The 25,864-nt window shown below is 28.4% G+C and overlaps 1 protein-coding gene and 1 long non-coding RNA gene across 2 annotated transcripts in view; one reads left to right on the forward strand and one right to left on the reverse strand.

Annotated features, from left to right (window-relative positions):
* The window catches only part of LOC118074316 (uncharacterized), a 62,197-nt gene that overhangs the window by 14,375 nt on the left and 21,958 nt on the right, over positions 1–25,864 (reverse strand). The gene's annotated exons all lie outside the window — the stretch shown is intronic.
* LOC118074310 (zwei Ig domain protein zig-8-like) lies at positions 1,600–25,785 on the forward strand. The gene is made up of 5 exons (XM_035095424.1): positions 1,600–2,810; positions 12,127–12,335; positions 19,762–19,990; positions 20,073–20,372; positions 22,913–25,785. The coding sequence occupies exons 1-5, from the start codon at positions 2,750–2,752 to the stop codon at positions 23,011–23,013; spliced, it is 900 nt and encodes a 299-aa protein (XP_034951315.1). The 5' UTR covers positions 1,600–2,749; the 3' UTR covers positions 23,014–25,785.

Genomic DNA, 25,864 nt, shown 5'->3' on the forward strand with positions numbered 1-25,864 from the left:
ATTTTATACAAAGTTGACCAATTATGGGCTTTATTATTACATATCTACTGTAATTATAATACATGGTAATTATATAATTCGTTCTTTTTAATGATGAGATAACTTATATAACATCAATTAATTAATTTATGTCGTTTAAATAAAGATTTTATTCCAATAAATGATAAATTGTATACATAAAATGAAATTTATTACAGAAAAAATTCAATTAGTGTATTGTTAATTTTTGATATTAACAATTCTCATTGTGATCAAAATATAGTATTATTCTTTACAGATCTTTTATACCTCAATACTTAATGAGTTTGTTAAATAAATGTATAATTTTTATGGGTTATTTATGTTTATAGAAAATTGAGAATGAATAAATAAAGCACTGAAAATTTAATATTTATTATAAATGATACTGAAAAAATAATTAATTTGAAAATCAAATAAAAAACAAATTAATATCATATTTAATGATATTATTATTCTTGGATATCAATACAAAATATCATTTTAAACTTTTTAATTATGATAAATGAAAAAGAGTGACTCTAAAAACAATAAATGAGTAACAATCCTTAACGATCGAGCATTGTTCTATGAGTCTAACAAAGTACACCTATGTAATGAAAGTTTCTGAATCCCCTTTCCGTCTTTTATACGCGTGTAGAATGTCTAAGAGGAAAATGATCTCTTAATCAAAAGAATGATCTCGCGTGACGCGTGACACACACGTCCATAAGTAGAAACAAAAAAACAAACTAAAGTCTTGACATGGTGACGAGATTTACAGTTGTTTCGTGACTTGAGTAGTAGTTGACTGGACAAATTTTATTTAAAATAGTGTTTCGTATACACTTTATGTATACATGTATACATCACCATTGGCACATAGCCTAGTTACGTTTTCCAGTGCTATGCTTGATAGTCTTTACAGAATTTGAAATTCATTTTCGGAACAGTTTATTCATCAAGAATCAAGATAGGTACTGTACAGTAGCAGTAGGTGTCTGAAAGTGAAATGAATGAAATGCCGTTGTATCAAGAGTCTAAGCGTAATATAATTTATTTTCAACACCGAGATGTCAAAGTTAATTATTCTGACGTATAGCTAGTGTATAGCTAGATAATTAAAAGAAGGAAAAATAGAAAGAATGAGAAAAATGAATGAAAATGATATTAACTCTGTAACGAAAATGGAAGAGTGAGTTAGAACTTTTCACCTCAGTATTTCGTTTCAGGAATTTAGGAAATTCGATCAACAGTCGCACTAATACCGTTCCGGACCACAATTGTTCTACCGCAGTTTCCGATTCTCGTGAGCCAGAGTTGTAAGGCCGTAGAACCCGTCATGCTTTCATACATGTACATGCATGACCTCTTCTCACGAATACCACCCCGTATGTCGAATTGTCTAGCTTTTTCGCCCTTTCTATTTTACGTCCACGTACGCCGACGCCCTCTCACTCGTCTCTGTGTGGTAGGTCAGATGATTTTGTGTAAGCCACCGTGTAGACGTTATACTCTCCCACCACTTCAAAGGGGTGGAACGGAAACGCGCATGCTCTTACGTACAGTATTCACCCCAGTCAGGATAAATCTGCCTCGGGGTTGAGACGTCGTGCGTGTCCGTTTTATATAACATGTTGTGGATACAGAATCCTCGTCAGCGTTTTTTCGTCTCATCCGCATACTCTAGTATTTTTTTTCAATAAATATCATTTTTTATTTTTTTGTTAATAACATTTATCTTAATTTGAATTATTATTTTTCTCATATTTACCTCTGAAAATATGATTTTGCACATTTATTACACATGTAGTGGATACTTATCTATCGGAGATAGCCGTAAATTAATTGATGATTCGCATCACGCGAAGTTCAAAATCTATATAATTAATTCCAACGGTAGTAATAGTTGTAATAAAAATCATCATAACAATTTTTGACATTCATTAAGTGTAAAATAAACAAAAATTTTTTATAATTCGATGTAAACACAAAAGAAGAAATTTTAGCCAAGTGATAAAAATAAACACTTGGTTCGCGAGTGTTGTTTGGTGAATATTTGTTGAGTGAAACTTTGGGACTTTACCAATTGGTATCGTGTGAGAAAAATATCTCGGCCGCAAAACGATATATACATAGAGTGCAGTGACAATCGTTTCAAGTTGGCGCACAAGTCTTTACTTGAAAAAGAAAAGTAACAAAGTTCTGTAATAACCATTCAAGTGTAACGATATAACAGCGTACGTGAAGCTACTGACATTATTATTTAAACTTAAGTTTATAAGTGGATTGGCAGGATGATTGTCTAGTTTGAGCCAATAATGTAAATGTAATGATGTGTAAGGATGAAAACCCAAGTTTGAGTGATCTATAATCTTAGAAACTAACTGAGTTAAGTCTCAGCTCACTTGGGATAATTTATTCATAGGACGTTTTGTACGCCGTTGGCATTGATATTGGTGAAATCAAGGGCGGTGCCGAATCATAGAAGATAAATGTTTAGTAAATCACAAGACAGTAGCCATCGGCTGTTTATAACTTTGTCACTTGGAGGTTGAAGTATGATACCAAAGGTTAACGAAGAATAAGTGGCTTAAAGATATGTGCTTAAATGGATGACTTACTCTTATCGTTATAGGAGTTATTGTTATTAAGAACATGGAGATGAAGAAAATTATGAAAAGGATGTGGGTCATTTGAGTCTTGTGGTGGAATATAAAGGCAAGTCTAGAGATCATTCTAGTGCAACGAGATGGCTCTAAGATGGCAAGCGGGGTTATCCATTGCCGCTATTCTCTTCATGTGTACAGAAGGTATTTTAAATTAACTTCTCTGCACTTTAGATGTATATGTAGTTAAATTTATCTCGCAAAAAATAAAATTGTAGGAAAAAATTAAAATAGCAAAAAAAAGTACGATCTTTTTAGTTACTCGTATTATAGGTAGGTCAGTGGTGAAAAAAATTTTATTACATAGTGGTATTGAAAAATATAGAAAGAAAGTAGATGATCATTTCAATTATTGGATATTGATATAAAAATGATCCTTTGGATAGAGAAAATCGAAGGAAGAAAACTTGTGATCAGATTTTCTGACCTAATATTTCCTATCCATTTTGAGAAATAATCTTCTTAACAAAGAATTTTCAACAAAAGGAATATTTTCTTTATCTGAGAAAAATTAAAATAAATGAATATTCATCGGTTTCAAAAAGATATTTCACTACTCTCATTGAGCCAACTGGATTTCTCTTCTCAAACAATTTTTTTGATTTAAAAAATTCTGTTTCTTTTCTTCTTTATATTTTTAACGTTTTTTATAGTTCGAATATCATATCTTTAGTATTCTTTTAAAATATGTATGTACGACAAATACTTTAATATTTAATTACTGCTATGTTTTGTAATGATATATTTTTTTTTTTAATGAAATAAAGAAAATTTAGCTTCAATTTGTTTAGTCTACTATTGATTACATTTTGAATTCTCGATATATCTTGATTACATTTTTCAAAACATTTTTCTATGAATTGAGAACGGAAACATTCGTTGATCCTGTGGAATTATTCAGAGCAGTATAAATATATTTGATTGTAGAAAATCCAGAAGAAAATGTGCTTCAATAAAAAATAAGTAATTCCTCTCTCGTATTTATTGGAGCAGTGGATTACGCAAAGTAGAAGGCTTGATATTGAGCACTTTGTATTTACTAGCGTTGTGAAGTATTCAATATCGAGTGTTTCATTTTCTGTTTTGTGTCAATGTTTGTAAGCTTTAAAAAAATATACAATTGTTAGATTTTTTCCAGTAGAAGAAAAAAAAATATATGTTTTTCAATTATGCTTTTTTCCGAATAAAATTTTTATTATAAACTATTATGAGACTTTATGACAATATAAAATGGATGAACAATAGCTTGAATAGATCATTTAATTATTCTCATAATAAAATAATTTTACCAGAGCTTTAGCTTTTACTAGTTTATTATGGTTTTAGATATATTACTCTATATTTTAAATAGAAACTATGATAATTTTCATGCATTTTAATTTCATTCGCAACGACTGTCATAAACAATGAGAGATAGAAAGTAAAAAAATTCATAGAATAAAATAAACTAGGTAAATCATAATTTTATATATTTTAATTTCACACATGAAAAAAAAGTTTTTCACTTAATCGTAAGCATCGTAAGATGTATAACGAAATGATCGTTAAGATAGTAAAAATTATAGTTTATTAAAACTCATTAAAGAGAATTGAATTTTACAACGAAAAAAGCTGTTTTTAATTGCAACGACCAAAGAAGTATACACTTGACCCGTTTACGCATTTTTATCATTCGTAGTTATTGAGCCATGTACCCACATAAAATATTAGACTTTATTAATTTCTAAAACGAATATTATGCTACGATGAATCTTCTACAACACTTGATATCCGAACAAATGGATTTTCAAATTATTTTGCCACCATTAATATTCATCGAAATAGATTTTTTATATGAATTGCATGTATCATTCTTTATTTTGCATTATTTTTACATTCAGTATGAATAAAAAAATATCATGAATATTTTATAGCAATTAAATTTTTTAATGAATTTTTTTAAAGTTATTTTATTTGGTATACTCTGATGGATGGAAATCGATTATTATTTTTTTTACAAAAAATTGCGTAGTCTTTTTTTGAGTTGTTAACTCAGTAAATAGTTTTCTAAAGCAACTCTGACGTGTGTAGATAAAAATTGAAATCATCTAATAGAGAAGTTTTTACATGATAGCTTTTTATTATTTTAAAAATAAGAATATTACTTGAATGAAAATATTATTTTAATTGTCAGTATTATTTAATCAATTGAACTTTTAAAATATTATTTATATTTATTTGAAATTTTTTTATTAAAACAATAGAAACCATTGACCTTTCAAAAAGAGAAATAAAGAGACTATCAAAGGGAAACTATGAATGGGTTCTATGAAATTTAGATTTTAACATAAATAATAATTATCCGAGCAGAACAATGTTAGAGCATGCTGAACTACCATTAGAACTATACTAGACTTCATAGAGTGCGTGATATTATTATAGTATTTGATACAATCATCCTGTATAAAAATCACATAGAAATCGTCTCGTTAGACTAAGTCATACTCTGCTATATTTTGTCTTGATAAAGATTACTATTTCATCCTTTTTATCTTAAAAAATATTTGGGTAAAAATCACTACATATTTAGAGTGAATTCAAGGAAAATTAAAATTACAGACAAATAACTTTACTTAAAGTGAAAATTATGTTTAAAAAAAGTATTTTAAACTTAGTAATTGTTATTTCTTAAAATTATTTAGTGCATTAAACTAAATTCTCAAGTTACTAATTTTCATGTTTTTTCATATCTTATTTTTTATTGAAAATATCCAGATATGAATTATAAGCATACCTGTCGACATTGTGATAATTTTTATTAATTTTTTAAGTTAAATTCCTTATATAGGGCTTTCGAAATCTCTAGTATTTCTAACGGAGTTCTTAGGTCAACCCTGATAATTTTCTGCTCGGCTAGCTCTCAAAGTTCAACAGTTCTAATAGATACAAGATGATGAGTTGAGTACTTTACAACATCATTGGACAAATTAAATTTATTCCTTTATTACAGAAGTGTACACAGTTGATTACAAGGCATTCTACTATCAAATCAATCCCACAATTGCTCCTAGTTTCCTGATTAGTTAATTAACGACAATGATTTTCATTAATTATTAACAAGGCGCTTTGTAATCCGATCTTCACCTAAGTTTGACTCATTATCGTTTCTATCTATCTCAAAATAGACTAAAGATAAGCCATAATTTAAGCGCGATTTTTCAAGAGAAAGAATCCAAGAAAGTACTTGTAATAAAATTTTTTAGTAGACAATGTAGCTTAGTAATAACTTGAAAAAAAATTAGAAATAAAAAGACGTCAATAAAGAGCAAAATTGAAGATTTTATTACAGCACTATTAATTACTTTGAAAGAAAGCATCTCCATCTATCTAGAAAGTACAGTTTTTTTAATCGCATAAATGTTAGAGAATTTAATGATGCAATAAATGTAATAGTAAATTAGAAGCAAAGAAGTAAATGTTAATCGAATTATCTTTTTAAAAGTCCAGTATCTTTTTTCCCGATCACTTTAGAACGGAAACTTCTGTAAGAAATCTCAGCACGATCTAAATATTAAAATCCTGTGAAGGTAACGACGCGCGCCACCATTCGTGAGAACTGAATGCTATTTCTCCGTAGAGATTTTACCCAAAGAAATCTACTTCCTATAAAGCCTTTTTTTGTGATTTTATTCGCCAAGTTTTTTACAATCATGATACTTTCATTCTTGCATAATCCAGTGTTTAATCTTTTTTACAATCAATAAAAACACCGTGTAAGTGATCATTCTAATGCTTGTAACAAGCAATGACATTGACTTTACGATCACGTCTGTATGCAGATCGAAACACATTTCCGAGTGCTGATAGATAGATTTTACAAAAGGCATCCAAGATATAACGGCTTTGGTCTCTCAGTTGTAAAATAATTGTCATTGACCTAAACTGTTTCTTGTTCCTTGATGAATGTTGACATTTACGAGACTACTAACATGTCAATCAATGATGGCTATAAGTCAATGAAAATTACGATACAGTGCTGTACGACCAGATAATTTATTCTATTAGCTATTCAGGATGTAACATTCACAATCAGTCTAGAAGACCACTAATGAAGGCTTGTTATTCATAGCAAATCTGGATTGAATTAAAAAAATGGGAAAATTATAATCTATCACTATAGCGATAGAATAAAAATAATCATGGAAAAATATGAAGGTAGAATTCACTGTTCGGATGTAGTTAAAATCCAGTGTATCTTCAGAGATTTATTTCGTAAATAACTAATTCACTTCAAATTTTCACCTTTTTAAAGTATATTTTATTTGACTTGAGAATTATCGATCGTTAATTTCTTATTTTATTTATTTCAAAGCTTGTTAAAAAATTTTATAGACTTTTTGATCATTTTTATTTATCAGTTATCTAATGGTTGTAATGCAATTGTAATTTTTGTTATCAATATTAGTTTTTATACAGATCGCATGTTATTGATTTGAATAAAAACTTGACAGTTTTGTGTTGTTTTTTTTGTAGGTAGTTGTAAACCACTTTAAAAATCGATTAATAAAAATAATGAATAATAGATAAAAATTGAAATAAACGACACGAACAGACATGAAAAAGACAAATAAATACTATAATTAGGTGCACAATATCGTGCATTGTAATCATTTATTTCTCATTACCAAGTTTACTTTAAATACTTGAGATTATTTCAGAAAAATTCGATCTAAAAAATTTCCTTGAGGTACCTGAGACACGTTGAGACATAATACAGACATGGAAAAACTTTTAGTGATGGTTATGAAAATTAATGAAGAGATTTGATCATCTGAGGCGTTATACAAGTTGTTCAAATAATCAATAACTGTTTTCCGGAGAAATTCAAATTTTATCATATTACAGCAAATATTTTTTTAAAGAAAAAAATATATATATTTTTCTCTTCATGAATAGAAGATCGATTCTAATAAAAACGAATAAAAAAAATTATATAAACGTTTCAAAAAAAATATTGTATGAGATTGTTTCTATTCATACTGTGAAATAAATCGATACTTTTTTATGATATTCACCATTATTTTTTAATAAAATTCTCTATCTTTAATTAGAATAGCAATCAATGAACTCACGTGACATATTGAGAAATATGCGGCAATTATAAACTCTGAAGTAGTAATTTAAATTAAATTATGAAAAAATGAGATATAGTTACGTTCATTTGTTATGTATTATTAAAGTACAGTCAAATAGAGGACAAAACTAAATTATCTATTGTTAAAGAGCATTGCTTCAAAAAAAAACAGCTTTCATAGAAGTTATAGTTTACAAAAGAAATATTAGAATTTCATATTTTAGTAATTCAAATTAAGTTAAATAATAATAATGTCAAGATAAATGCTTCACTTTAAACAAATGTAATATCATATAATAAAGATCATAAATTTTCTCATGTTTCGAGCTTTTCTCCCCTCGCTGTTCGCCCCTAAATCTCAGCTTACTGCGAGCAGTTCTACTTACTCAGAACAGAAATAGAAGTGTTAACACAGCAACAAAAGTTGGATTTTTATAAATTAAGACATCTATTTCAGAGTTACCCGACGATATATGGTATAAATTTGAAATCATAACTCATGCAAAGAAGCAAACTTGCAAAGTAGCATGTAAATTCATCTGAGAATGCAATTTTTTATTATATTATTAACTATGCCATAGTACTTTAAATTATCAATTACAATTTAATTGATTAATTTATAATAATATTAGCGCCAATTTCGAGAAAATCGAGCCATCTAAAGCTAACTTCCAATAAAACAAACTCTATGTCGTTCAAAATAGCCTGCAGTATGTAAAGTTATCTCGAACATTGATTGAATTAAGCTCTACAGTATCGATAAAAAAGGTTTTGTTGATGGAACGGAACTTTTTAATGGTAATATTGACATTTGGTCACACTCTAAATAAATGGAGGTTACATTTATTGGATTAATAATAAACTGTTCAATTTGTAAGAAATTATGTCGTTCATAACAGTCGCTAAAAATTCAATATTATTACAGCTTATATCCTTCATAGCAATACTTGTTAGGCCAAAACCCTTTGTAGGGGAAAGGAGAGTAAAGGTATATTGGTTAATTTGTTGATTTACGTTTTTTTTTCGTGTTCCACTTTACCCCACCATCCCCTATACCAAAGTTCTTCCACCCCATCATCTCTATTTCTAAGGTGATCATGCCTGAGTTTTGCAATGATAAAAGATCATGCTACACTAATAAAATAATTTTATTTACTTGTTTGTATACAAAATTCTGAGTGTGTTACATCAATGCACTTAAACGTATTTTTTAATGAAGTCGTTTCAAAGACACTCTAAAGTACATTATTTTAAGATGTTTGTTATTTAAGTTACAAAATTTTGCAACATGTTTTAAGGATTTATGTTGAGACGTTGTTTAAAATGTAGCCATAGAGGAATTTGAGCCTGTGATCATTATAATTAGCTCACGTGCAACTTAGTTCGTATATCATAACAACTACATACGAATTGACGTCTGTATTTATATAATTTTTGAGAAAATGCATATTAGTCGAAAATTTATTATAAATCTCCATAACAAACTGAAAAATGGGTCTGGGCTTAGTTTGTGCCCGAGACAGGATTAAAAAATATTTTTCTTAATCTTATAGTCTTTAATTACAACTTTGAAGTTAAAATTCGAATTACAAGTATATCATCATATATATAATCTACGCCCACTTTCGATTTTAATTTTGTTGTTTCATCCGCTTTAACAAAGTTGAGGTTAAAAATGGATCTTGTAAAATTTATTTTGAACTTCAAAAATGTATCAATGCCATACAAGTAATGTTATAAAAAGTTATCATGGAATTGATGAGCAAAATAATATTTTTATTTGGAACATCGAAGAAATTGAAGATTTTGAAGTTAAAACTGTACTTTAAATGTAGTCTCGAGTGCCCTAACGACGAACTTCTCATTAATTCAAATCCGTAATTTTGTCATCTGTTAGTTTTTTTGTTTATAACAAAATGTTATTTTTTTAGAAAATATACAATTTTTTAATCACATCAAGTTACTCATAATATAATTTTATCTTTTAAATACTCAATATGAATATAAAGGTGGATTTTCTGATTCACTGAGTCTCTGTAAATGTTTTAACTAGGTCATTGAAATTTTTTTCTATAAGTTCAAATACCTAATTAGTTGTTCAGAGACACTTGATCACAAAAATGATATACTGTAATCAAATTAGACGAGAGAGCAATGTCGCATTTCAATACTGTCAATCTCAAGATCGTCATGTTAATTTAGGTTTACAGCATCACAAATTAGTCTCTCACATCTCCAATGAGACTCACGTAATTAAGGGCTCTGCAATCGATACAGTGGAGGAGTCAAGTGTATACATATACACATCTCTATTTATTCATATGTATAACAACTATTACAGAGATCCACAACATAGAAAATACTAGAAAGCAACATCAAAAACCATCCTAGCTAAATTAACGTATACCGATTTTTCAATGAGTTTTCATTACCACATTTTTTTTTATTGAAACTTTATTCAATAGTAATGTAAATTCTACTGGCCAGAGTAATATGAGAATTTTCCTAATAAAAAAATTTTTTTCTCCTACCAAATGATTATTATTTCTTACATCTCTTCGATCGCTCTATAGGGATAACGTGTGCTCATTATCTTCCATCCTTTTCTCCCATTTCTACGTAAACTGCTTCGAGTTCTACTAGAAGCTCTGAATGCTATCTCACTCAGTCTCTCGAACGGAATCGCGAACTCGACCTCGTTGGATCAGCGCTTTTCTCAACGGTAACTCTTGTGACTAATGAGAATTCTGCTTTCTCGTCAAGTACTAAGCTCGTCGACTCTACTATACAACCATATATACATGACTAGAAAAAATGAAATTTTTAAGTTTCCATAGCATTAAGAGTCTTAAGATGAATATAATAGACATGATATGATCTTAAATTCCTCTTTTATTATCTACTTTTTCTTCTACATAATTCCTACAAAATTGCTATTCATTATAATTACCTAACTTTTTATAATTATTCCCGCAAATTATTTTTATCTAACTATCGAGTATTATTATTCACATTAACTCGACTATGTTAGATTATTTAATATTCCAGTATCGAACTCCAGTCGAACTCTTCTAATTTTTACGCCTTCGGCTAGTTGTTCTAAGAATAAAAATTACGGGATCCTGTGTTAACATATAGACTAAAGTATAGAGTATTGACATTTAATATACATAAAGTAAAAATTACGGGACTAATAATTAGAAGAGTTCGACTGTACATGGAATAAATTGGAAATTTATCAGATACTATTAAGAGGATATATTTAGAAGAGATTATAGAAAAATAGAGATAGAGAAAAAATATTTTTGTTTTTTTAATAATAGTTTTCTACTTTTTCTTACATTGAATAATTGAATATTTAATTATTAGAGAAGCATTCCCATTTTGATGATCATTTAGTAAATTATTCTTGTAATTGTCGTTATAGTTTCAGGTTATTTTTTTATTATATTCCATACCCTGTATCACTCCGACTGCCATACTTTGATTTCCCCTATTTTACAATAGTTGAGATATAGAGTATATTTTTTCTATTTTAGAAGGTGAACTTTTTTTTTTAAAAGTGGGGAGTGAAAAAAATGTGAATGTAGAGTAATTGCAATCATAATGGATGAATGTGATAGAGACAAACGAATGAATTTTAAGAAGGATCGAAAGTATAAAGGGAAAAAAAGATATGGAGGAAGAAATAAAAAAACGTTATACTGGAATTGACAAGAAAAATTACTAGGATGAACAAATCAATAGGTGAATAGCTAAGATAAAAAAGTTGACGAGAAAAATTTCCACCATTTTTCAAAATTCAGCTTGTAAATAACTTTTCCCTCTTTTCAAATAAAGAGCTTTTCATTAAAAAGCTCAGGCATAATTAATATTATTGGAATTTTGACTTTATCCTATTTAAACTACTTATACATTCTCACAAGAGTTAAATAACTTGTCCTCATTTTTTTTTCAACAGAGAAAAATCATGAAAATGTAAAAAATGCTTGCTACTCAGGTTTCATAATTTTTTTAGTAATCAAGTAAATGTGAAAAATTTTTTTAAAATCATTAAATTTAATCGCTAAAAATTTCGCTTGCACTTTTAAAGCTAATTTTTATTGCTAAATAATAATGTTTCATAAATAATGAATTTTTAATCTGTTGTTGAAAATGTAGTTCACAAGCAATAAATTTTGACCTTTAATTTAGGCACTCTCAACAATTTAAAACTTACTAAGGATGTCAACAAGTCCTAACGGAGAATTGTTTCCTCATGATGAGCTTTTAAAGTCACAGCGATGGCTCTAAACTTTAATTAAGTCTCTGCAAAGTATCACTTTTAAGTATTTTTTATTGTTATAGATACATTGAGTTTAAACGATGGGACTATGGAAAAGCTCGAGCGTCACCCTGGCCAGGGTAGACCACGACAACAAATGATCGATCATTCGATTGGCCTCAAGACGAAGCCTGAACCAACATTCGACTTCACTCAACCCACCAACGTCACTGCCCTTATTGGGAAAACGGCGTACTTGACCTGCCGCGTTCGACATCTTGGCAATAAAACGGTACATACATCAATACAAAATCAATAAATTCATGTAACACCTAATAAACTGGGTATTTTTAAATTTTGCTAAATTAATTAGATAGTCGAATGACATCATAAAGACTAGTGTAAAATGAGCAATTAATTTAAGCTGGAAAATCATAGGGGTATAAGGTCAAGTTAGAAATTGAGTTTATTCTCATAGAATACACTCACTTCCCTGTGAAAAGTCATTATCAGTGAATAACACTATTACATCAAGTCAATTGGACGTTTATCGGCAAACCAGGATGTCAGAGAAATTCAATTTTACCCCCTTCTCGTGTTTACAATTTTGCTAATCACATAGAAACCGTACATATGTGAGGAGCTTTATTAATAATATATTGAGAGAGTCTGTAATAATTATTATTAATTATCTCATATTTTCCATCATTTTATTCTTTTATTTTTTGTTGGCTTTACTTTTGATTTATGGTTCGTCCATTTTTTTGACAGTCAATTAATTAATTTTTAACTATATTCTTTTTTTATATTGGACGTTGATATTCAGTACAATGAACTTTCACCTTATCAAATTCAATAAAATTGTATCAGTAGATACTTTTAAACATTTTTTAATTTATAATTTATTTGCTGTTTAAAAATCATTTGTTTTTTAATAACTCTTAAATCGATTGAATGAATATTAAAAACATGTTTGAAGAATTATTTTTTAACAATATTGACATTTTATTGAAATAATCATTAATTTATTTGAATCCAACTTCTAAATATAATTATTAATAGATCATTTCAATTACCCGGTTTGAAATATTTCCATTTCAATGTTACCTATTATATAAATTCATGAAATACTTATTTAGGTAAAAAATTCAATAGTGAATTTGAAGGTTTTTTAACAATGTATGTTGACATCAAATAATGCTGTTTTGAAATTAATTTTTATGTCATAATATTTTTTCTTCTTTGTTAATACATTAATATTATCTTTCGTTATTATTAATATATCAAATGTCTCATTCGATGATGTATCTCCGTTGAAATAATTAATAATCCTATATTATTCTATCAATATATCAATACCAATTTTCGAACATAGGGGAAATTAAGGCGAGATAGTTCCCAAGGGTATAATAACCTCTTTTGAAAATTTATAAAAATTTGAACTTCCATTTATGATTTGTAATTTACTTTATGAATGATTTATCCTCCAATCATTTTAGTTATTCATATTTAAACAAAATTGTCTAGAATAGATAGATTAATGTGAAAAAGAAAGGAATTAAAAATAAAATATTTATTCCGACCAATTAGATAAATAAAATATTCTAAAATATATATATATATTTTTTCTATGAAGAATTTCATCATGTGCTTATATTAAAAAAGAACTTAATTACCTGAAATAAAATAGATTCCTACTAAATTGAGATGCAATGTACAATAGTATTCAAAATTCATAATTCGAGGATTTAAATGCAAGAACGTCAACAATGAAGTACTTTCTATTGTAGATAGTTAATAATAACAACTAAAGCTTTCTTTTGTTTTAGTTAATAGTGTCATTACTATAAAATTGTATTGCACACAAATTCTTATCGAAGGAACGTATTCATGATTCTTTGAAATATTTAAATTTTACGTCTCTCGGCATGTTCAATGTAATTAGCTAAGTACATTACACACATAAAACATCACATCGGAGCTTTCCAAGAAATACCTCTAAATCAAAATGGAATTTAAAACAATAGCTGTGAGTTAAATCTTACGAAAGTATCGTACATGAGTGAAGCTTATGGAAAAGTTAATGAAAGTTCAACAAAGAATATAATGCTATAATCAACATAATAATAACTTACTATGATGAACTTGTATTATTTTACATCACAGCGGTTATTTGATTTACTAGAGTTTTCGGATAAACATAAAAGCTTTCAACAAACTTTGAATGATTAAAATTATTGACACAACTCTATGATTGTGCCACAAAACACGATATTGAAACAAAAAAAGAATTTCTTTTCTAAAAATAATTAAAAAGTGCATTGTACCGGGCAAATAAATTGTCAATCATGATTGCATAGGAAATGAAATAAATATTTTAAATATAAATGGCTTGGAATAATATAAATTCGATAATATTGGTGCTGATGACGGCAGAAGGTGTGAGAGTATATGTGTGAGTGCATCAGAATAAATTGGCTAGTAGACGCGGCGGCACTTCGATGCTATCAAACGACTATTTGAAATATCGATGCATATCGAGTACTCTCGAGGTCGAATATCGACAAACCGCTGCGTCGAGACAAACCCCTTAAGATTCTCAAGTATTTTCTACATTGAGGACGTGCGTCAGAAGTCGGCGCATTACACTTGGCACTTGCCTTTAATAATCCATGGCATTTCGTATTACCTCGTGAGCACCGCAATCGGATTGTAAAGCGTTGCGAAAATGCTGCAGATTCGATTTATCCATAGCACGTCTTGAAATATCTACGATAGTATTTTCAGCCAATATAACAAATTAACTAAAACCATAGCAATATTAATTTTTACTTTAGCACAAGATGGTTAGACGTGCACATGTCTATAGTTTTTACAAAGTTTTAAACTAATTTTGTTCATTTCTTTCTTTATTGTTTATTTTTCCATCTTTTTCTCTTTTTTTTATACAAATATGTATAGGAAAATACCTTTAGAATGATTATTATTATATTTCTGCAGAGAATATGCAATAAAAATTGATAGACCCACAATCTCACCGCAATAAATATCTCTTTTCTACTACATATTAAAATGAAAAAATTTTTAAAGGAAAAAAATTACCGCTTTTTGATTGATAAATTTTTTTTTTTTTTTTTAAAACAAAAAGCACAATCCAATATATTGATTGATATAACTTACAGCTAGTATATTTTTACACAGAACAGGACACAATTGTTTTATTTGATCCTTCGATTGAATTTAGAAATTGTGAAGAAATTTTTTTATTCTTACAGTTTGAACCAATGCAGGATGATATTTGAATATTTGAAAAACATTATACTATAAATATTTTTTCGTCGTTGCTTGAAATTGCTCAATTATGAAAACAGAAATTATTTTTATTTATATATAAATATCGTGTTTTATGATAGAAAAAAAATAACACAATTTTTATTCACTATGCACGATACTTTTTTTTTATTATTATAGCTAACACTATTACAAAAATATTTTAAACCAAAAATTATATGATCGTTTATTTATCAAGAAATTCAAACAACGGAGCAGAACAACAACGAATAATTTTTAACATGAGCGCAATATACAATTCTATCGAATCGAATTCGACATAATAAATTTATCAAATATCTATTGTTTATTCTAAAATAATACCCGAGATAGATAATGATAGGTTTTATAAGCATTTTGTTTTAAATTGAATAATAAAACAACGTAGATTAAATGATAAAAATATCTAAAATAGTAAAAATAGATCAACTATGTGATTCGTTGATATAAGATAAACCAAAACTACCATGTCATGAACGGTAATGTTCAGGTGTACTTTTCACACTAAAAACAATTGCTACAACTCTATTTATTATCTTCATCATAAATCTATATCCATTAAATCATTAATAAATAAAAAATAACCAGTAAAAAGATATGTAACAGGTAGTGAGTTTTTTTGTAAGCTCTATCATAAAGGAATAAAATTTTTCTTTACTGATTTTTGAAAATGGTTTCACAAGTATATATTTTACAAACACATAATTTCAAGCTTTATCAAATAAACTAAATATTATTATATTTTTACCATGTATGCCCGTTGTTGCACATACAAAACAGCGTTTTCAATTTTCTGAAAGCTATACAAAGTTAACTATACAATAGATAAAGAACTTTTTCATTTGAGTCTCTTTTTCTGAGGATGTATTTTTGTTTTACTTTTATAAAATTGTTTTTATGTTCGCACTGTACGGAAAAAAGCAACATTTCCATAGAAAGAAAACCTACACTTACCCTAACTAGAAATGTTTTTTGAGTTTTGTTTTATTTCTTTCTTCAAATTACATAATTTATTCATATAGATGGAATAAATATGCTAACAAGATGAGTGTGATTCAACTTTTCTAAACTTGTGCTTCTACCTTATTTCATTAACTAATGTAAACCAAAAGGATAATTTACCACTAGGGTTGATGTATTCGAAGTCTCATATAATACTAATTATTTAAAAGATTTACTTACTTCAGAGTATTAACATTTGTATAGAAAATTATCTTACATTATAACGTTTCAAAGACTTTAAAAAATTTGATTAAAACCTTCATTTGCCTGTGAGTACTATGTTTCGATATCTCTGGATAGTGATGTACTTGAAAAATTTCATAGCCATTTAAAGTTACCTTGGTAATTTGTTTTTTTAGAATAAAATATTATGTTTTTAGAATATTTACTTAACATTGACCATCAAAAATATTCGGACACTTATTGTTATATAATTTTATCCAGCGGATAAAACGGAATAATAGAAATAAAAAAGAATATTGATGAGCAAATTTAAAAATAACTATTAATAATCAAAGTTGAATACGTCTTTTAGATTAATAATATCTATTTACATTTTTATGTGTGCAAACAAGGTCAAAACATTGTTAGAAGAGAACACTTCTCTTCTCACTTTGTCTAAAAGTACTGTCAGCAGTTTCTCTTTCTTCCTTGATGGAAGCTTTTATCTCTTCGAGGGTCAAGTCCCAAACTAGATTCCCACGTCTAGGTACCAGATGACGGCAGAAACTCACCATCGGTCCATTAAAATTATATTAGTTTATGTGGTTTTGCTTATCATCAATTAATGGATCATTTTTAGAAACTTTTTTTCCATCTAACGATATTCTAAAAATAAATAAATAGATAAATTTTATATAAGGACGGCTTTTTGAATTTTAAAATGACTAATATATTACATAATAATGTAATTTGAGTGATAAACATATTTTCAAATCAATATTAACTTTCGTATTAATAGCTTCGGAAGATCCGTTTTGCCTCACTGAGTTACCTAAAATCGAAAAAGCCGTCTTGGCCCGTATTCCTCTATATTTAAAGAGAAAAGGAGGGATCATTTCTATCATGCGATAATGAAAATAATGCAATCAAAAAAACTCAATTATTTAAAAAAAACTAATGCACACCTCTTCTCTTAACTCAAATAAGTCATTCACTAGTATAGATACAAAAATAATCCATCAGTTCTTTTCTAAATAAAATATTATTTCGAATAATTCTTGTTTAAGCTTCTTCCATATCTTTCTTAATTTGTGAGTTAATCGCGTTTATAGCTTTCAATATCCCCCCGCTCCTTCCTTCCTTCCTCGATGGGAGGGTAGGCGCGAGATGATATCGCTCTCAATAAAATGGGTGAAAAGTTTATTTTTTATGTAACTTGCACACCACTTTATTAGACTAAATCATACGTACGTCATTGCTCTTTTTCATCTCATTCTAAACAGCTGATTTTTTCCCTCGGTTCTTAAGAAAACATTACTTCTAAACTTTGATTCAAGTCGTTTTCCCTTTTTCTCTCTTAGAATCTTTTACACTCATTCGCATATGTCTATCAGACAAATTTTCGATCCCACACCATTAGTATTACAATATTTTTTAATAAATATTTGATCATAAAAATATGCTTGAAAACGAATATAACATGGATCTTTGTATTACAAATTGTTAATTCGATTCAATTATTAAAAATTAATTCAATCTTCAAACTTAAAAACTTAAATTAAAACTTTACTGTAGCAGAAATTTCTCAATACGTAAAAGTACAATGTAGTATTATGAATAATTAGACTAAATATCGAAGAGAAATTCAATTGAAATACGAAAATTTAGAAGAATCCTTAAAAAAATAAATTGGTATCTTTCAACTGGAGTAATAGATTTCATATAATGGTTAATTTCATTGATGTCCTTCCGCAAGGTCATAACTAGGTCGGTAGTTTCCCACCTACCTATTTATGATCTTTTCGGACAGACACTAATGAAATCATGATCGTACTTCACTTAAGGTAAGCTCATTTGATCATTAAATTATGCTTGTAAATTATTTTCTATTGGTTTGACAAAATTAATTATACTCTAGCGAGTTGAAGATCAATTAATTTTAAAATATTTTTGACTAAACCATTAATAAAATTAAATGAGGATAAAATTTTTTTCTGACTCATAGACACGAACTGAGAGATTAAAATAATTTTAAATTACTTCAATTAAATTTTTTTTTTAACAGAAATTTTATGTAAAATTCTTGAAGGATTTTTCTGAATTTTAAAGAAAAATTCCACTCTGTTTCATTGGCGGAATGTTCCAAAGCAGAACTTTTTTGAAATTCTTCCTGAGTTTTTTTTTAAGGAACCAATTAAAATACAATTTTGTACTAAAATTTATCAAAAATAGCAACGATGATAATTACGTTCCTTTCCAAATTGATACACTACAAATCTCAAATGTGGAAGTATTTTAATTTAAAACACGTCCAAGTGCATTAAATTTGACTGCAACGTTAATCAAATGGGTGGCGTCATTTTAAAACACTTTAAATGTTTCACATTAAAATACCACGATTTGCAGTGGTGGTATTATAATTGCCACAAAAGTTTGTGATATGTGGTGTCATATCTTTTATCGTTCCGTTCTAACATCGATTGGTTGTCGTGACTATTGGCGGTAAAAATTCCTAGTTTGAAAGTAAAAAGTACTGATTGGACAGATAAAATGAACATATAAGCACATTGCTAAACGAATCTTCGTTTCTAGTGTAGAACTGATTGAAGAAGAATAAAAAAAAAATAAATGTGTTAGTGTTGATAGATGTTGCAGAATGTAATAACTACATGAATGTTAAACGTTAAATATCAGACTTAAACAATTAAAAAATCGACAATAAATGTTATAAATGTCAACCTGAAAGAAAAACTCTCATACAAATATGAAAAGCAATCTACTTTGATTTTTATACAACGTTTCATATCTGAATTATTCTCAACAAATATGATTAATTTTATGATAAACTTTTTAAAAAAAGTTTTTTTTAAAAAATTACTGTCCTTTAATGGTACTACCAGGGATGAATTAACTTGATATAAAGTAATAATTAAAATAAATGTAATACAAATTAAAAAAAAACACATGTCAAATATAATCCAATAAAATCTAGGATTCTGAAGCGAAGAGTTTACTACAACTTTTGTAATTTTTATAACGGAGATCTTCATCTCATTTTCATCTCTCACTGCAGTTATAACGCTGTACAATAACGCTTTCTACAGAGCAAGTAATAATTTTCAAGCTTCAATTCTCCTCGTATAGGGTTTTATTCTCAATTCCAACCGTAATTTAAATTATTGAAAAATACTGAAATAAAAAAAATATATTTCAACTGTTCAAAGGTTTCGTGGGTTCGATTGCGAGATATCCACATCTTGACAACCGGAGCTTATACCTACACTAGCGATCAGCGGTTTCAGGCGCTTCACAACCCGAATAACCTTCCAAGTAGTGAATGGACGGAGTGGACACTTTGTATAAAGTGGGCTCAGGAACGCGATCAGGGAATTTACGACTGTCAGATATCAACGATTCCGCTCAAGTCTCATCATTTCTATCTGAATGTCGTTGGTTAGTACTCGACGACTTGGTATGGTTGATAAAATAATTTATTACTGTAAAATGGCAGAAATTTATAGACTATTTGGTACAGTTCCCACAGCTACGATTCTTGGAGGTCCGGAATTGTATGTCGGTGCTGGCAGTACGATAAACCTGACGTGCGCGATACGCTTCAGTTCAGAACCGCCTGCCTACATCTTCTGGTACTACGATGGCAATGTCCTGAGCTACGATAGTCCAAGAGGTGGAGTATCAGTGATAACAGAGAAAGGATCGGATGTTACGACTTCATGGCTTCTTATACAAACTGCACAACCTTCTGATTCTGGAGAATACAGTTGCAAGCCTAGTAATGCCAACACAGCTTCCATTCGCGTTCACGTCGTTAATGGTAAGTCTTTCATATCCCCCATATGCTAGAATACTTTAGAGGAAATAGATTTTATTATTGTTATTACTATTGTTTGAGAATATTCCCAACTATTTGCTCTAATAATCGTATACAAATTTACTTGCAAATGATACTTTCTTGACTCTAGGAAACTTGGAAGAAAGTTTTATAAGGAGGCAAGAAAGTAAAAACTCTAGACCTTTTAGTTTCATGACATAGAAATACAATCAAAGTTTTTTGACGAAAAAATTTATTATAAAGTTTAATAGTAGATAAATATTTGGGGTATCATCTTATGACGTTATCTTAAAGTGAAAATTTTTAATTAATGCACAGAAAAACGAAAGATAAGTTTTGATTTATAGGAAGTTAAAAATTATACTAAGATACTTTCGTCTAATACAGCTATGATGAGATTTAAAAAAAAAAACATATCATCCTCACATTTCTATTTTATCAAACTTCAACTGAATTTTTTTTTTAATAAAAAACTAAACTGTGATTTGAGACGTTTTTTTATTCTAGTAAAATACTTCACTGTAAGTTTTTTGGGATTTTAAATTACTTCAATATTTTTTAAAATAAAGCTCGCTGTATGAAGCGTGACTTTTCTTAACTTTTTTCACGACACTTCACACTAGACTTCCATCTCCAAGTAAAGAATGTATAATGCAGTGCAGTTGTGACTCAAAATATTATGTAAACATACCGAAGAAATATTTAAGTATTTTGGCACCCTTTGGTACTTGATAAAACTAGAATAAATGTTACTCAGTTACAGAAATGTTCAATAAAAAAGAACTGTTCTATATAAATTCGAAATAATTGAATCTGTCATTTCAATGCAATCGAAAGAAGATAATGAAAAATATATTAGCATGGATGATTGGGAAATAAAAATGTATTTAGCACAGACAATTCGATTACAGGAATGTTATTCGAGACTAGAGCATCCACTTTGATATAAATTCTCTCAAAAATGATCTCGACTAGACTATACGAATTGCGGCAGAAGTTAGATAAGGAAGAAAAAGAAGCAAAGGGAATAAAAAGTCTGGAGAGTCTTAGATTTACGACACGGAACTTAGGAAGTAGGTGCTAGTCGTAGATATGGTATGGACGTAACGGAAATTGCATTTCGATTCCTTTTATGAAGCTTTGGTACGGGATACATCGAATGGTATTCAACAATAGTAACAATGAAAGTTATCCTTACCCCAATAGACGTAAATATGTTTCATGTAAGTCTCTCGGGTGCCTCAGTGGACTTAAGAAATTTCCTTGGAGAAATTTATTTATAAAAAATTTACAAACCTTGAAATTCACATGAGAAAATGACTATTCTACATTTCTAAATTGTTCTTTCTCAGACTGTAGAAATTTACTGTAGAAATAAGACTAAAAATAAATATTAGATTGGCTAATGAAATTTTTCTCGTAGATGCAATTTTACTACTTGTAACATTAAAAATTTCTTCGTTGGTCGGAAAACAGAGAATAACTGTTTAAAATAATATCAATGTTTAATTTTTATTCTCTTTAATAGTAGGAGATTATAATGTAAGAGCCTTTTTTTGGTTAACGATATTGCTGCATAATTTGAAATAATTAATATTATCATTCCATAAAAGGTTATAATAAACTAGAGAGACCCACTTTTGTAGGTTTTGATATTAAATGCTGTTTTTAAATTCTGCAATAATTTCGATGAATAGTATTATAAAATTAACTGCCACAGAGAAACTGAAATATCCTTATTCAAAGTTACTGAGTGTTCGAATACATTCCATTTCCTCATTGAATTTTATCGAGAAATATTAGCGTAATGAACTGATGATTCACAACCGAAATTTAATAAAAGTATATTACTCTAATTAAAAGCAAGAGTTCATTGTATGATAAAGTTTATTCTTGATGAATAATTACCATCGTTATTTACATATCATGAGATTGAGAACTTTTTATTAATAAATAATTATTGAAGAAAAATGTAATTTTTATGTAGTATACATAAAAAAATTTGAAAGTAAAAAACATATTTTAAATGCACTGGTATTATTTTTTAATATTTTTTTAATTTTAAAAATATTATAAAAAACAATTTGACTTGACTATACTAGTATCAATTATTGACCTATCCAATTCTCCTGCCACTAATTGGACGAAACACTAATAGGGACAAGATAGCTAATTGGTACATTTGCTTCTACATACAAAAACTCAAGAAAACTGAAATAAAAAAATGAGACAATTCGGTGTCATTCAAAAAAGTTACAAATACATGCATTTTTATCAAGTCTAACAAACATGCTCTTTTTATTATTCCTTCATGTAGCTACCTTGTTTACTGCTAAACCAATTTCACCAACACATTTCACAATTTTTTTTCCCTTTATTTTCTGAACAAAACTATTGTACCTCTATTTAGCTTCTTTCAGTGGATGTAAGGAAGCAAAAAAGTTGAATTGTGAACTTAGAGTAAAGCAAAAAAGGGGGGAAATTCATCAGCCAATCTAACATTTTATTGGTTTCCATTATAGGCGAACGTCCTGAGGCAATGCAGACAGGAACGGCAGGTCCTATTCTTTCTTCAAGCTGCCTCATGGTGTCACTCATCATTTTGTACATATCTTCGGTGTAAAACTACTGCTCGCCAAACTTGTGCACAAGCATAAGAGTATTAGAGTAATAATGCTGCGAGATCACAAACTTTGAAGGTCTAACAATGACATTAAAAATAAAAAAGTGAATTTCTATGAACCATTGATGTCCATACCGGGTATAAAATAGAAGTTAAAGTGAACAGAGTATCAAAAAAAGCAAATAAAGCAACAACAACAATGGTCTTTTTAATCCATTTTTTTCTTTGAAAGTAGAAAGTATCTTAAAACTTGCAGTAGAGGCTTTTGCTTGATTGATTCAAGTAAGCCAAATGGAAAAGAAAAAGACGTGTCTGATGTTGAATCTACGATGAAAAGGATAAAACTTGGTTAATCTGGATTATCAACTTGATAGTATATACCAACTTTTCACTAAAATAAAGAGAAAAAGAGAGTCATACAGTGTGATAGCAATGTGTCAGATTAAGGATTGAAACTCTAGATAGAGTAACGAGCTATTGCCTCAGACGAAATAACTCATATCTGATCTGATTATCGATCCTTTGTTTATATCACTGCCAGTTAATTATGCCATCAATTATTGCGCTAAACACGGTCATGCTCCTGAAAGACATGAGAGGATAATCTCATCAACTTTCCCTAATATCCATATTGTGCTGTGCAAAATCAATTATAACACAAACTATAATTTAATCTCAACTTTAAGCCAAGTAAAAAGACCTTTTTTAACCAACTTTTTTATTACTATGTCAATTATCGATTTATTTGTCATAATAAGCAGCCATTTAATATTTATATTAAAAGTTTTTAAAGAGTAATCAAAGAATTTATTACCACATACAAAAAGGATTTTATTTATGTAAATTAAATACACCAGTTGGAGTGTTTGAAATATCAAAAGACACCAAACTTGAAATGGAAATGAAAAAATAATAAATCATTTTACTAAATTTTTTCATACGTTTTTTGGTTGTTTATTTATGACAATAAAGGCTTAAATTGAAAGATAAATGTATTTATTATTGGTGCAGGACAATCGATAAGATTTACTGGACATCTCTATCGAACATTCAATTGAAAGCTATGAGCAACATAGAGTAGATAGTACGTGAGTGAGGCACACGTACGTAAACTCCAACTTTTGACAAGATAAATTATGATTGCGAAATGTTGTTACCGTTGTATCCAATTTATATCCGGAATAACGATGGCCCGTTAAGCGTGACAAACTCGTTAATTGGCCTCCATGACACCCGCACACGTACGAATTTGAGTATTATAACTATAGCAAGAAGGTTGGTGAACCATGATAATATTTATGGAATTTATAAAATCATTGATCGCTACACACGTTTGCGCATGTGATTAATCGATATTTTAAACAAGTATTTGTGCATGATATACTTCATACTTGACCACTGCACGCGGTGATCGTGACTTGACGCGTGTTAATACACATCCGACACGTGTTGAACTACCTAACGATGACCAACGTCCGAGGAACATTCTATACACATTCTAACACATAATGTATGGTATGGCGCGAAATTAACCTTGTTTCTAATTTGCACCAACATTATTATATTATCAAGCAAAATTAATGTGTTAATATTCCAGCAAGAGTGTCTTTAAACAGAGCTTTCTGAATAATTGTCGACTAAATAACGATTTATAACAGTGTTGTCAGATCTGATGTGTGTGATAATTCAGATACTCTATATGACATAAAAAGTGAGGAAATTATTTTGCATATCTGTTGAGTGAAATTAAAAAAGAAAAAATTGGTTTAATGATGAAAAGTTAAATGTTGAGAAATGCACAGTAATTTTATTGAATATGTTAGACCAATTTTCACTAAGAAATCTAGAAATGATATATATTATTAAATATGCTTCAGTGAATATTATTAAGTATGATGCGTTTCAGTAGTGAATAACGACTATGTTCATGTAAAAATGTTTGAAGAAAAATTCTGATCATTATAGAACTGAGGATGAAGAAGCTTCTAGGTCATAATAAAGGAAATAACATGGACTAATAAAAATTTTTATGAGAAATATAAGATGTGTGAAACAGTTGTTATTGAATTTTTCAACTACAAGCCTTGTTCTCGATTGAACTATTCTTGGTTTTTTTTTATATAAGGTTGCTAATATTAAATCCTCTGCGACCATAAATGTGGATGAAATTGAAATATTTTTTGTAAACTCCTTAATAATTAAATGAAAGTACAAAAAAATCAATAAGAATTTATTCACACTTCTAATCATTTCTTTAATAAGTTTGAAATAATTGACAATTAAATTCTTGTATCAATAACAATCTGAATTTGTTGATAAATAAAGCTTTACAGACATACTATATTTTTAATTTGAGAATAAATTTCTTTCTCACTGTATCAATAAATATCGCAATAAAAGTTAGCTTTTATTCAAACCGAATAATACACTATGTAAAAGAGTGTTTATCTGTTATTTTTTCACTTAATCGAAGAAAGTGATCAACTCACTGAAAAATTTAATTTAGTATGAATACAAATGACTCTCGAAGTGAATTCTAATGTGAAATCCATGTAGAATTTTCAACATCAAAACAATTAATAAAAAATTATCAAAATTAAAGCAGAAAAACATATTTGCTGAATCACAAGTTCTGACATCACTGAGAAACAATCATGAAAAAATGAACAACCAAATTTTATACATTAACAAATTAATATAACATAGATAATATTTTTAGTAAACTTTTATCCAAATAATTCATCAATTAATTATATTTATATTTATTTTTTATGTAAATAACTGTATTAAAAAAATTGTATCATCTTTAATTACTACATAAATATTCATGTCCGATAAATTAGATACCTTT

This window comes from Chelonus insularis, unplaced genomic scaffold, assembly GCF_013357705.1.
Source record: "Chelonus insularis isolate UGA/USDA-ARS -01 unplaced genomic scaffold, ASM1335770v1 contig_135_pilon, whole genome shotgun sequence".
NCBI classification, from domain to species: domain Eukaryota; kingdom Metazoa; phylum Arthropoda; class Insecta; order Hymenoptera; family Braconidae; genus Chelonus; species Chelonus insularis.